The following is a 13,665-nucleotide window of genomic DNA, read 5'->3' as shown; positions in this document are numbered from 1 at the left end:
GTGTTTGCTAAATTGCCTTTGACTGCGTGCATCAGTAATGAAACTTTATGTCCTTGCGGAGAGGGCAGCAAGTCCGTTCCAGTTAGGACCAGGACGATCTCGCCTGTCTGGCTTTTGTAAGACTTTTTTTTTTTTCTAATTTGTCCCTATGAATAAATGAAGCCCATGAAGTCATTTTTTTCCATATTTCTGTAAATTGCTTTAAAAGCATTTTATCATGTCATAAAAATGCACAATTGATCTGTTGGGTTTAGCCCATTGGACAGCTGTGTGTTTTGTTAATGGCCACTTTGCTCCAAGCGGCTTATTAAAAAATTTATATATAAATGCTAAAATAGCATAAATTATTTAGATACAGTAAGCATTTTTTTGTTTTGGTAAGGTAGGGAGGGGCTGTTATCAGTATGGAAATTTACCATAGTATATTATCTGCTGAAATATAGTAATATATCTGCTCAGACACATATGTGTCCTCCTCACTACACCCCCACACATGCAGAGGCGCAGGAAAAAAAGTATATATTTTTTGATGACTTCGTTTCAGCAACCATGGAATGTCACCCATATCCTGGTTGATTGTACTTTCGAGTTTTATGATGTTTTTCCATTGATTTGTTTCCCCGGCGCAGCTGCCGACCTCTATTGAGGGACGAACGTAATCAGCGCTGACGCAAATTAGATGGTTATTCGTTTCGAAAATTGACAGAAAAACAATAAAAAAGATGAAATGCTCCCAAATCAATAGATATAATGAAATTCAAATAATCCGAGAGATGAGGTCTCCATGGCAACTGATAATGTGGAAAAGAAAACAATTTAATAAAGGACAGACACGCTTTGAAAACAGATTGGGGAGGGGGGAGGCTGTAAAGCGGGGAGAGGAGAGGGAAGCAGAGCAGAGGAGGTGGGGAGACGGAGGGATAGAGGGAGGGAGGTGAAGGGGTGTTTGTGGCTGTAGTGGTTGCTCTATAGCTTGTTTCCCCCAGTGTGTGAAGGATCTGTGTCTGTTCCAAGGACACGGGAATAATTAGAAAAGCTTTCAGGCCAGAAAGTGCAGATTCAGGTTTTAATACACAAAATTATTTCAGGGGCAGTGAATCGGAAAGCCATTTGTTGGTGACCTTCCTGAGAGGCCTCCCCCTCCCTGGTACAGGGCAAGATGGAGGCTATGTGGCAGCGCTGCCTGAGTTATGGCATATTTGTGTTTTTATAGAGGCAGAGGGAATGGAGTTGGGGAAGTTGGGAGGGGGATGTGGGGGGATGTGTGTATGGTTGCGTTTCAGTGTGTGTGTCTGTGTGTGTGTTGCATCCTTTTGGGGGGTGGGGGGTGGGGTTCTGGCAGGAGTTTGGGCAGAGGCAGGGAGAGCAAAGACATGAAGGGAGAAGGTGCTGTGAGACAAAGTGGGAAGTTGCAGATCCGGCTGTATTTACAGATCAGTTGTCAAAAGGAACCATTTAAGGGGAATGCACTCGTTCCTGCGCCGTGACAGGCGAGGTGCCTGTTTAAGAAGCAAAAACAACTACGAACCTGAGAGGGAGATAGTCAAACACAGGCTTTTTCTGTTGAAGACAGACAGAGCAGGGGGTGGTGAGGGAAGCGAGTGGGTGTTAAGTGACTTCATTTGGAGTCTATTTAAGGTATGTTTTACTTGTCCTTGTGCCACTCCTTTAATATCTAATACAGGGGCTGCCTTCTAGCTAGAAGAGCAAGTGAATAATGATTGAATGCATCATTTTTATTTCCTGTAAATATAAATGACATTCCTTTTATATGACAAAAAAACCTGTGTTTGACTTCATTTTTGCTGTCCGAGGAGATTTGCAACTGATGTTAACAATACGAGTCTGTTCTCCTGAGTAGCTTATCAGGATTTTTAATATGTACACTTTCTGGCGGCTTTATTTAACATCCGTATCCTGCTTTTTTTTTACATCCTATTTTCTTTATTACCCTTTGTCAATGTTTTGAAGGTAGTCTGCTTGGGCGTTGGAGCCTTGTCTGTCAGGCAGTGACTACAATTTTTGTGTCATTAGAAGGCTTTGTTTGACTCAAATAAAGGTGATCCGCCCTCTATTCAAATGATACCAACAGCAGGTCCGGGATATCACATCTTGAGTGTAGATACTCTTATCCTGTTCCAGGCAGCAATAAATGGAAAAACAAGTCCTCACGCAAAACATGGCCTGATAATTACTGTTCTTGTATGTATTTTAACAGCATAGGATCCTGGTGTGAATCACAACTTTACTGCAATATAAACTGTCATAAATGTTGGGCAATGTTTGATAAAAATGTGGGATCAAGTTCCACATAGTGTTCAACTTAATCAGCTTTTATTTGTTGCTTAATATACCATTAAATTGAACTCACAGTCTCCAGTCTACATTTAAACAGCGTCTCACTCATATTCTCACATTTCTGATTTGATTCAGCTGATAATATGATGTTGGTTACAAAAGATAATCAAGGTCATATTCAGACTTTGGACTTCCCTCTCTTTTTTCACAAGGGAAACAGGAAAAAAGGGATCTGACATTCTTCAACAGGACAGCTAATATTCTCCTATTCTCATATTGCAATGTGAAAAGTGCCCCACAAGTAGGAGAGAAACTAAAAATTCCCCACTGTTCACCGAGAGCCTTCAAATCTAACACGAAAGTGTCAATGAAAACTGTTTTTTTTAATATATAAAAAACAGCTATAAAGATAGAACTGAGACCTGAAAGACGAGAGCTGCTGTGTGTTTGTGTATGAATGATCTGTTTGTGTGTGCATGCACATTTACTGACACGCACACATAGGGCACAGAGCACATGTTATCACTGTCACCAGTAGCAGTAGCAAACAGCGGTGGTTGTTCCGCGTGTGTGTGACTGTTGTGTGTGTGTGTGTGTGTGTGTGTGTGTGTGGGAGTGTGTCTACTTGTCCATGCCCACAATCTCTCTCTCGCTCTCTCTAGCTGGTGGTTGTGAGAGCCACACTGTAAGTCAATCTGTGTTCGAATGTTTTTTGTGTGTGTGCCTGTATGTGTGTGTGTGTGTGTGTGTGTGTGCGTGTGTGTGTGTGTGTGTGTGTGTGTGTGTGTGTGTGTGTGGGTGTGTGTGTGTGCGTGTGTGTGGGTGAGGCACTGCTGTGAACTTCAGTGACCAGGAGCCAGGACTAAGCTTTGCCAAACAAGGCTGGAAAAGGCCGAGGGCCAGCTCCCTGTGCACGTCACCAACTTCACACCTGTCTCTTTCTCTTTCTCTCTCTCTCTCTCTCTCTCTCTCTCTCTCTCTCTCTCTCTCTCTCTCTCTCTCTCTCTCTCACACACACACACACACACACACACACACACACACGGCTCATACAGCCGTGCTGCCCGGCACAGGGCTTTCATTGTAGCCGTGACAGGAGGGTGCCCGTTAAATGGCTCTCTCCTTCCTGGGCCTGTGCGTGTACGTCTGTGTGCAAGTGTGTGTTTTCTTCCCCCATGTGGCTGTGGGATGGAGAAGGGCGATGAAGGACCCCTACTGGTAAAGTGGGTAAACTCAGCCTTGACATCTGTGCTCGTAGAATGAGGGAGGGAGAGAGGGAGTGGAGAGGGAAGGGGAGAGGGTTAGGGTAAGGAGGGAGGAAAGACAAACAGCAAGAGAGGAGGACAGAGTGGGATAGAGGAAAGGAGTGAGAAGGAGAGAGGGAGGGAGAGAGAGACAGAGGAAGAGGGGGAGAGAGAGAGAGATCAGAGCCTCGACAGAGAGCAGTTGAGGAGAAAATGCCTTGCTTTATGGAGAAAATTCTTCCAGGGCAGGAGGGAGAGGTGAGACAGAGCGCAGAGGGCGGTCTGCTGCCAGGTAAGACTCACACACACTTTCCTCTCCCTCTCCCCTCTCTCTCCCTGTCTCTCTCTCTCTCTCTCTCTCTCTCTCTCTCTCTCTCTCTCTCTCTCTCTCTCTCTCTCTCTCTGATACACACACACACACACACACACACACACTCAACAGAGGAGTTGAGTGCTACCTCGAGGTGAACGAGTTTGCTACTAGTTGCAGTTGGCATGAGTCAGGCACGCATGTGTAGTAATTTGGTGGGTGGTGTCAAAGTGTGAGTGTGTGTATGTCTGTGTGTGTATGTGAAGAAGAGAGTTAGGAAATGTGCAGGTGTGATGTTTACCTTCTGGAAAAATGTATTTTTTAATTACAGATGCATATTTGTACTTTTAGCAGTGGGTATCAGTGGTGTGGTTAATTAGTTTTAATGGTGTGCTGCTTCCTTAAAAGTTTTCTTGTTGACTTCTTGTCCTAAAGCCTTCCTCGGTTTTACTTTTTATTTAAGTTTATTTAATTAATGGCATTCAGAGGTGAAAAGTAAATATATTTACTCCAATATCCCAAATACATTTTATTGGAGTACTTCTACCTTTATATACCGCCCGACTTTAAATTTTTATTCCATTTCAGGGAAATAGAGGCATAAAAGAAAAAAAGTTATTTATTTTTCAGCTAATGTTTTATTATTTTGCATTAAAGTTTGAACTTTCAATTTAACTACAATTTTTAAAATATCGCTGTTGCTACTTCTATAAGTAAAGAATCTACAGACTATTTACAACCACTAATTTTAAATTACATTCACAACGTAGCAACAGAACTATGTTTAGCAAATATTTGTTATTCATATGAGACCGTTTCAGACTGTTAAAGCGATTAAGTGCTACACAAGTATTTAACTTGACTTTAAAGTGAAAGGCATTATGCTATACATACACCACTACCTGGGATGAAAATAGTAACATTTAAAAGCACCTAAAATCCTGGCACGCTAATGTCTCACACAGACACGTGGTGATTTGTACTGTTGGTGTAGATTTAGTTGTTTAGATACAGATGTTGTGATTGAGATGTTTGTCATTGGAGGGATTTTCTACTTCACAGATGTAAACAGTGACTGTTGAACAAAGGCTAAAGTGTCCTTTTCTCTCTCGTGGAGAAATACTGATGAGAGGAGTAATCCTCCTCATGTTCAATTAGATTTTCTCCTTTTTGTTAAATAAATACTGTGTCTGTGAACATAAACATGGATTTACACGAGTTGCTACTCGTGTGTGTATTCCTCAGCCTAACGCTGCAGCTCGGGCCTGATATTTCTTGTCTAGGCCCACATATCTGGTATAAAAGGAAAAGACGGGGCAGGAGTTGATCAACTCAGATTTCGTGTCAGTTGTTTATTTGTTTTTTATCAAATGAAATCAGTTCTAGTGAAAAGTGAAGCAAGAATAGAATCTGGCTTGTTGTGGTGATTTGGCAGCCAGTCCCGTGTCCCATTGGACTCGTTGCCGTGTGGCGGTCATGTGTGTTTGTTATTTAAGTAGTGTGTGTATACACCACTGCTCTACATGCATATTGTGTGTGTGTGTGTGTGTGTGTGTGTGTGTGTGTGTGTGTGTGTGTGTGTGTGTGTGTGTGTGTGTGTGTGTGTATGTGTGTGAGTAGTGGGTGGCAAGTAGCAGCGTTCACAAGAGAGACATTTTACTAAGCAGACATTTCCCCCTCTGTTTTCACTCTGACCTGGTAGGAGATTGATGACTGAATTGTGGAGTACATGTTAACAGTAACTGCTGATTTATGAAGATACTTAGGGTAAGTGAGGCTGCACAGGCTGAAGGGGAAGAAAAAGATATAGCCTTTTAAGTTAATGCAAAAATATAGTCTTTTTAAGTAATAATTGTTATTACCACTGCAGGGTTGGGAGAGAGGTTTGAGTTAGAGTTTGATGCGCACAAAGTGCAATGTGAAGCGTTTCCTCTCTCTCCCCTGGCCATATGCCCTCCTTTGTTTCTGCCTTGAGCCTTAACTCCATTTAACATCACAATTTGTTTGCAAAGAAAAATAAATTTAAAGCAGAGTTGTTTGGATTTCCATTGACAGACAGATGGATTGAGGTTTAGATTCGTTTAAATAGCTAAATTCAAATATTTGAACTGAAAACATGGTTTTTTCCTGAGTAAACCTCAGTGGAAACCTGTCTTGAATGAACCTTTGCACTGCAACAAGTGCAGTGTATGTTTTGGCAGCCCCCCATTGCCAAAGATCCCTCAGAAAATCTGCATGTAATTTTAGAAGAATCAAATTCTTTCCCTTTTGTTGGCCCATGAACACCCTCGATATTATGCACACAGAGAATCCTCCTTTCAATTCAAATATGAGATTCAATCCATTTGGATGTGATCTATAGCGTTTTTAAGGAATAAAGCAATTTTGGGGGATACGAAATAGTGCTTCTCCTGTAAGAGAGATGACTTTCATTTTTTTCAAGGCACCTCTTTGACTGAGTGAAATGTTTCCCTTGTTCGCTCAGGGACGACTTTATTTCTTACCAGGGATTTAACACTCACTCAGTCCCCTCATAAATACAGCATCCCTCAGCCCTTCACTAGCCATAACTCATGCGCTAACTCTCTAGCTAACTAAACTCATATAGCAGAGCCAACACTTGTTTGTCTTTTACCTCAGCCTCGCTCTCTCACTGTTCCTCTCTGTCCCTTTTGTCTCTTCCCAGCTGATTTATTCTAGATGGAGTTTTTTCTGACTGTTGTCTCACCAGGTTGAGTTCCTTGGCCCACTCGTGGAGTGGGTTTTCGAAAAAATGTGCATTTGAATGTGAGCCAGCCTAATCTCCTTAAGGCCAATTCAGAGTGAGACTAATGTTACAAGAATGAATGAGAACAACATTGGAGAAAATGCAGACATCTTTCTCCCTGTGTCAAAACATATTTCAGGTCTCCAAAGAATGAAACATTTCTGTCTCAAAAGCTCTCTGTAAGGCAAACGATATAAACTTCCTGCTTTCAAGACACCTGTTGACACCCTCCATTTCTTCAGAAAAGTTTTTATTAGGACCTTCCCTTTGAGCAGAAGAAAAGTGTGATATTAACAGCAAGGCTCAGGTCTTTTCACTGATCTGATGGCGTTTTTAAGAGGGGAACAGTCCTTTTGGCATGGTTCAAGCATCGGTTGTGAGCACCCTGCAGATATCTTCTGTTTTCTTCTCTTCGTCAACATCTCAACACCCACCAAAATTACAACTGCTCATTTTGATGTCTCCTGGCAACATCCGGCATTTTATTCTATTTGCTTCCGAAATCACAGGCCCCACTCTGAGGAATTACCCTCACCAGAAGTTGATGCTGGATTGAGGGAGGAGAGTATCACTAATTTTGCTTCATCCGCATCTCCCCACTCTCCTTGCTGTCCTTCATTTCTTTTTGATCTCGCCATCAAATCTTCCCAGGTTTTTATGAGTGACGTTTACCAAGAGTGTCTTGGGAAATGGCATGCTGAAGAAGACATTTGAGAAAATGCGCCTTAGCAAGCTTTCACCTTTGATAAAGCCATAGTTCCAGTGGGAGAGGAAGAAGAAAGCCAAAGAGTAAGAGCATTGTTGGCAATGAAATACGCCTTGCAAGCAGGAGCATCTCTCTGATCTTAGCCTGTTAAAACAACAATGTATAGCACAACTGATTCTGTAATGGCACATCAAGCATTTCTCTCAGTGTTTGACTCAGAGCACTGATCTGTATCTGGCCACCACACTGTGCCTTTATTGCAAATCAGCTGGGCACGAAATAATCTCATAAAGGAGCACTCACACATACACAGTGAGTCACACTGGTACTGCCATCACTATTGGCATACTTTCAGCCACATCTCCAGTTGCCAAAATGCTGGCATGGCACTTGAGAGTGCTTCTCAAAAAGTGAGAAATAACGGGGAAGTGGAGAGTAGCTGGAGACACAGAGAACAAGAAATGTTAACTTCAGTAATTACTACCTCCATAGAGAAGCAGAGGAGAGGACAGTGAGGCAAGCAAGAGCATGAAGGAGGCCCCGTGTGCAGATAATGAAGGGGTATCATAGTAGCTCTGACAGCGTTAATCTTAGAGTGCTTCAATGTGTGTGTTTCTATCTGGGTGTGTGAATGCTCTGTGCAGCATGTGCATACACTGCCAAGGCACACAGAGGCCGGCTTGTAGTGCTGGTGACTCCTGTCCTACCTGTGAGACTATTCAACGCACCTGACAGCACATTTTATCCAACCATTTTTGAGAGTTACCACCTCTCACAGCTTCTCAGAGGAAATCCTGAAACTCCACATCCTCTCGCTCGTCCTCGCACGAGCAATCAGATCACCCATCAGCTCCCACCCTTTCAGAGGAAGGAGGAAGAAAAAGGAAGGCGAAAGGGGGGAAGAGCAGATCAACTTTCTTTGTGCATTTTCTTTTCTTTTTTCCTCTTCCCATTTGAAGTAGTGAGACACTCACTTAAGCCTCATTGCACACCAACGCACAACACACAAGAAAGTGTTATGAATATGTATCAACACAGCATATGGCAGCAGTAGCGCTGGGACTAGGTGTGTCCAGAAGGGTAGCGTGCTGCCGATGCATTATTCTCCATTCAAATTACCACGGTAAGAATGCAATGAGGAGCTGAGAGGTGTTCACCACATCTTTAGGTGGGGAAGAAGACAAACCTGGATCATGCAACACAGCAGGAATGACAGAGTTGTGATGAGCACAGTCGTGGGCCAGCTGAGTTTCCTTGATTTGGTAGATTTTTTTGGCAGTTTCAAACTCAGCACTCACTGACACGAGTGTGATTAAAGTGTGACACATTAGGATGCGCACGGGAAGTAACCTCCTCTAAAGCGTTCATTATTAGATGCATGACAGACCTGAATATTTATAAAATAGGTTTTAATAATTAATAGCAGCAATCTGCTCCCGTAATTCATCAGATTGGCACTTCAACAGAGTATCCGTTTTCACTTTAAAATAATAATAAGAGGAATATTAATGTTGGAGGAATGTAAAACTGGCAGCTGGATACAGCGCAAATAGGCAAGCACTCCATGTTCACTTCTGAGGCTTTGCTTAACCTGTCACTTTTCAAATAAAATTACATTTAAAGCCACCGACACTGCGCCGTTTGAAGAACTTCAGTTGTTTGTGCTCGACAATTTAGCGAGTGCCTTCTCACAAATGTGGCAAGTCATGAAGATAAAGATGCAGGAAACAAAGTGGGTTTGGTGTAGAATGCAAAAGTAGTCGGTGTGGTTTTATCAAAAGCAAGTTTATTTGTTTGAGTCAACTTGGCAGCACTCCGTTTAGTATACAAAAATAGACAGCATTTTTTTTCCTACAAAGCAATTCTTTCATTGTTTCAAGCTCGCTTTTCATTTTTCTTTTTTGTGAATGTTGTTTTATCTTACCTTCCAATTCACTTATGGCGCATTTCTACCGTTACTTAACTCCCAGAGAATGTTTCTGTTTCAGGTGAAAAGTGAACTTTTTGGTCACGCACACTTTACGTGCTATTGCTGATGCAATCCTGAGTTAATCTTCTTTGTGGATCAGTTTTTCCTCAATTTAAACTGTCATTCATTTCTTTTTTTTGTGCAAGGTATTTTTATTAGTTTTCCAAGTTATGCAAAGAGAATTTGTACAACATGTAAATCAGAGAAGGAAAATTCCCATCCATCCAACCGCCCCTTCCCCTTCCCCTTCCTTTGACCTAACGGGCTCACAAATTCATTATAGTAAGACAAATCATGTGCAAGATAGAGGTGAGCCTGTCAGACAAATATACAAATACACATACAACAACAACAACAACAACAAAAACATAAAAAAACAAACAAACAAACAAACAAACAAAAAACCCAACAACAAAAAATAAATAAAAACCAAAAGATAAATTTAAACAGAAAATTACATTGGTGGATTGTTACATAACAGCTACAGGAGGGTATATGGCAAAATCTGGAAAAAAGTGGCCTTAGTTGACGAGTTAACATTGCCCAATAATTGATATAGGTATGTGTCCTGTACATGCTAGGCATATAGGATTAAAAAAGTAAAATTCAGATTATGGGAGGGTTTGTAAATCTGTAAAATATTCTATAAGTGGAGACCACTACTTAAAAAATATGTCATTTGTTTCTTAACAAATGACAGGACCCTGCTTCCAGGTAGAGCAGAAGGAGGACGCGATACTCCACAAACACACATTTAATATTGATTACCGCCACTTAACATATGTGCATTGCATTGCACACTCCCCACGCACGGGCACACATCATAGATCGCTTGAACCCTTGCTGCCGCTGTCATCCTGCTCATCAGAAAAAGTAAATCTAAAGTTCTGGCAGTCACTGCCACAGGTTCTAAAACATGCAAATCCCAGAAGCAGGAAGACTCGTTCTCATCACTTCCTCTCTTGGAACCACAAAGAATGTGTTCTGATCAAAATTTAATTGTGCATCATCAGAAGAAAAGAGTTAATGCTGAAATTGTGATTTAAGGGGTTGAAATAGCAGCAGTTCACAGTGATCTGTGGATCATTTTGGGGGAATATAGAATCTGCGCGGGTTGACATTTTATCGGGCACCTGTGATTCACTCTACCGCATGTAAATTCTGAAAGAGGAAAGGTCTGTCAGGCGGAGCAAATTTTTTTTAATGGCAGCAAGGGATCGATGTTGTCAGCGCAGGCATCCTGTCTGGAAATACAAGCTTTTTGGGGGGGTAAATGTCACCTCCTTCTTTCTTTTAAAGGAGGGAGAGTAGACGAGCAAAGGGAGAAGAAGCAGGAGATGGAAGGGGTCAGAAGGTCAGTGAGATCTGACCGTAACATTCTGAGCTGGGCTGAATTTAGGAAAATTGCTTCAAAAATATTGACTCTCATTCTTGAGGCCCCCGTATCTGAAAAACAAATTTGAAACGTAACCTTGGAAATCAATTAAGGAGTCCTGGTAGCTTGAGAAGAAAAAAAAATAAGGGGAAAGGTCCACCCCTTTTTCCTTTCCCCCCTTCCTACATGTCTTTTCCTTTCCTCCACTTCACTTGGATTTGGATCTGTTCATCAGCCCTGCCTTGTTTGAGCAGGCTATGTCAGCAAGGGCATTATTTAATTTTTTCAACGGCATAGTGTTTTATATGCTGTCAAAATGTCTTAAGAGTCTTATTAAAGAAATGCCACAGCTCATTTCCTTGTAGTGCAATTCATATGCTGGTGAAAGGGGGCATGTCTAAAGATCTAAACAGCTTTGCTTTTTAGGCTTCACATTAGGGGTTATCTGTGAGGGCTTGTCATTGATTGACATTATCTGGCCTGACAGGGCCTCATATCAAGGTTAACCTCATGGACAAAAGTGCCACTCGCATTGGATGTACAACCGCGCCATCTCACTTTCACAATAATAAAAAAAAAAATACATGGAAATTTTATATAAAGGTACAGTCTCCTCCACTTGCAGATGAGCGGGGTACTGCGCGTCGGCTTTGTCTGTGTGTGGAAGCCAGGTGGAGATTTCCAGACTTAATTGATAACTAATGGAGCAGCGTGTGCTGAGTTTACCCTGGAGGATTGTCGTGTGTGTGTGTGTGTGTGTGTGTGTGTGTGTGTGTGTGTGTGTGTGTGTGTGTGTGTGTGTGTGTGTGTGTGTGTGTGTGTGTGTGTGTGTGTGTGTGTGTGTGTGTGTGTGTGTGTGTGTGTGTGTGTGTGTGTGTGTGTGTGTGTTCTTTGGAGAGCTGGGGTGGGGATGGGGCTGCAATGGCAAGAAGATGGGCAGAGTTCATTTTACCTCAAGAAAGTAGTGCATCCCTGGGATGCGCTTCAAGACAAATTTGTGGGTAGGTAGGACTATACGGTAAGTAGCTATCAACAGAGATGTTGATCCAAGCCAAATGAAAAACTACAGCAGTAGAAAGTCAGTCAATAAAAATTATCCAAAAGAGATGAGGAGGGAAAAAAAAGTATCAGTTGCATGAACCCGGAAAATCATTCCAGTTTTGGGGGCCGTCTCATTGTTGCCCCTCGGATGCACCTGTTGTGCGATTTCATTAACAACAAAGCAGCTGAAACCGATTAACAACCTCTTCTGCTACTTAACTGACCAAATCAATATCGCAGAAGTTTGACTGATAGGTTGCTATCCACTGATTAAAAAGTGTTCCTCTAATATTTTGTTTTTTTGGAAGAAAGCTCTCATTGCCACTTGCTTTTTCTCCAATTTTTGCATCTTTTTCAGGGGCATGGTGATAATCAGTTAATCAACCTTTATTTGTATAGCACTTAATCACATCAGCAGACATTTCAAAGTGCTTTAACAGACAGACAAACACAGAGAAACCCAACAGGACGCTTATGATTGCTCTGGAGGGTCTAACTAACTCTTCGCTCACTGCAGCGTGTAAAACGAGCACACGTCGTGTTGCTGTTTGGTTGATTTTAATATGGCAGAATCACGCAGGTCAGTCTCTTGACGAGAAACTCACGCCAGTGACTTGATTGAAACATATTGGCGATTTCCGGGTTCGAAATTTAAATGGATAAATGGTAAAAATTGTGAATATTTTTATTGAACAGAAGTACAAGCGTGGGTCCCTGGGACAGACGGTGTCTGATGATCGTGCGTCCCTGTCAAAAAATGTGAGTCAAAGGACGTAGACAAACGAGAACACTGGATGTGGATGACACAGCAGTGGATTTCCAGATCCTGGTAAATCAAATATCAAATATCACCCAACAACATCAGTCTGGAGGCGCTGAGCACAGTTCACATTTTGCTTTGTAGAAGAAAGTATGTAACTAACACAAACATGTGAGCACAATACACAAGCTCATTCACATCTCCCCTTCTCCCTCCCAACAAGCCACAAAGGCGAAGAGAGATCCCCGTGACCAAAATACAACTGAAGCAGTTAATCTGTACAGATATTAGCTCAAGGGCCCTTGAGAGGTGCACCGCTGAGCCCCTTCTCCACCGTACTATCTATGCTGCCTTGCTGCCGCACCAACCATAAGGGAGGGACGCAGGGTCGTCTGCTCATTTACCATGGCGATTGGCTAATCAAATTGCACTCCTGGTGTCTTGAAACTGAACATGGGAGCTGCGCTTCAAAATAAAGCTGCAGGAATATATTTCCCTTGTTCCAGCCTGTGGAAACATGGGAGTGTGAGTGATTGTGTATTTTGTTTAAGGACAACTTCTTTCTCCCGCAACACTTACAAATGAAGCCATCATCTGGTGCCAGCTGTGAGTCCAGATTTGATGTACAATTTTAACAACTTGGCCGTGTGTCCCATGAATTACCCTAAGCAGCAAACTCAATAAATTTGGCTGTTTTTGTACGAGGCTGTCAGAATGGCTCTTGTCACTCATGTCATATTGTTTTTATTTTTTTTCTCCCTTAGACCATTTTAGGCTGTTTGTCCTCTGTTCTGAAGAACAACATAATCACCCTGTTTGTGATGAAGCTTTAGGGCTCATTTGTCCTGAGATTTCAACTTCCTGTCTGATTAGCTTCAGGTTCATTATCTTTCCTCTTCTGTGTTAAAATGTACATTGTTTTCTTCAGCCGTTGTCCTAAGCAGTGGGTGTGGGTGTTACCGGGGCCGTTTGATTTTTACTTTGTCCTGTAGCATCTTCTTTGTGTTTCCTGGCGGTGTGACGGGAGCGTGGCATTTAGCTGAGGGCTTGCATTTGATAACAGCTTGTGGACTGAGCTGAGGTGTGATAGTCCAAACAGGTCCTTCAAGGTCAGCGCCACAGAAAGACAGCACACAACATACAAGGTCAGACTCAAGACTAAAAGCAATAAGTGCTTTATTGATAGAGAGAGAAA

General features: G+C 42.2%; 1 protein-coding gene across 6 annotated transcripts in view; it reads left to right on the top strand.

Annotated features, from left to right (window-relative positions):
- The window catches only part of casz1 (castor zinc finger 1), a 173,936-nt gene that overhangs the window by 122,987 nt on the left and 37,284 nt on the right, over window positions 1-13,665 (top strand). For 4 of the 6 annotated variants that reach the window (XM_068326412.1, XM_068326377.1, XM_068326405.1 and 1 more), the window contains exon 1: window positions 3,691-3,834. The exons of the other annotated variants lie outside the window; for them this stretch is intronic. In XM_068326412.1, coding sequence (XP_068182513.1) covers window positions 3,756-3,834 — 79 coding nt within the window. In that variant the 5' untranslated portion in view covers window positions 3,691-3,755. Of the gene's footprint in view, window positions 1-3,690; window positions 3,835-13,665 lie in introns of those variants that run through there. 6 annotated transcript variants of the gene reach the window in all.

Source organism: Antennarius striatus, chromosome 2 (genome assembly GCF_040054535.1).
Source record: "Antennarius striatus isolate MH-2024 chromosome 2, ASM4005453v1, whole genome shotgun sequence".
Classification (NCBI taxonomy): Eukaryota; Metazoa; Chordata; class Actinopteri; order Lophiiformes; family Antennariidae; genus Antennarius; species Antennarius striatus.
The sequence above is the reverse complement of the archived record's forward strand: the minus strand, read 5'-3'. Positions and strand labels throughout refer to the sequence as shown.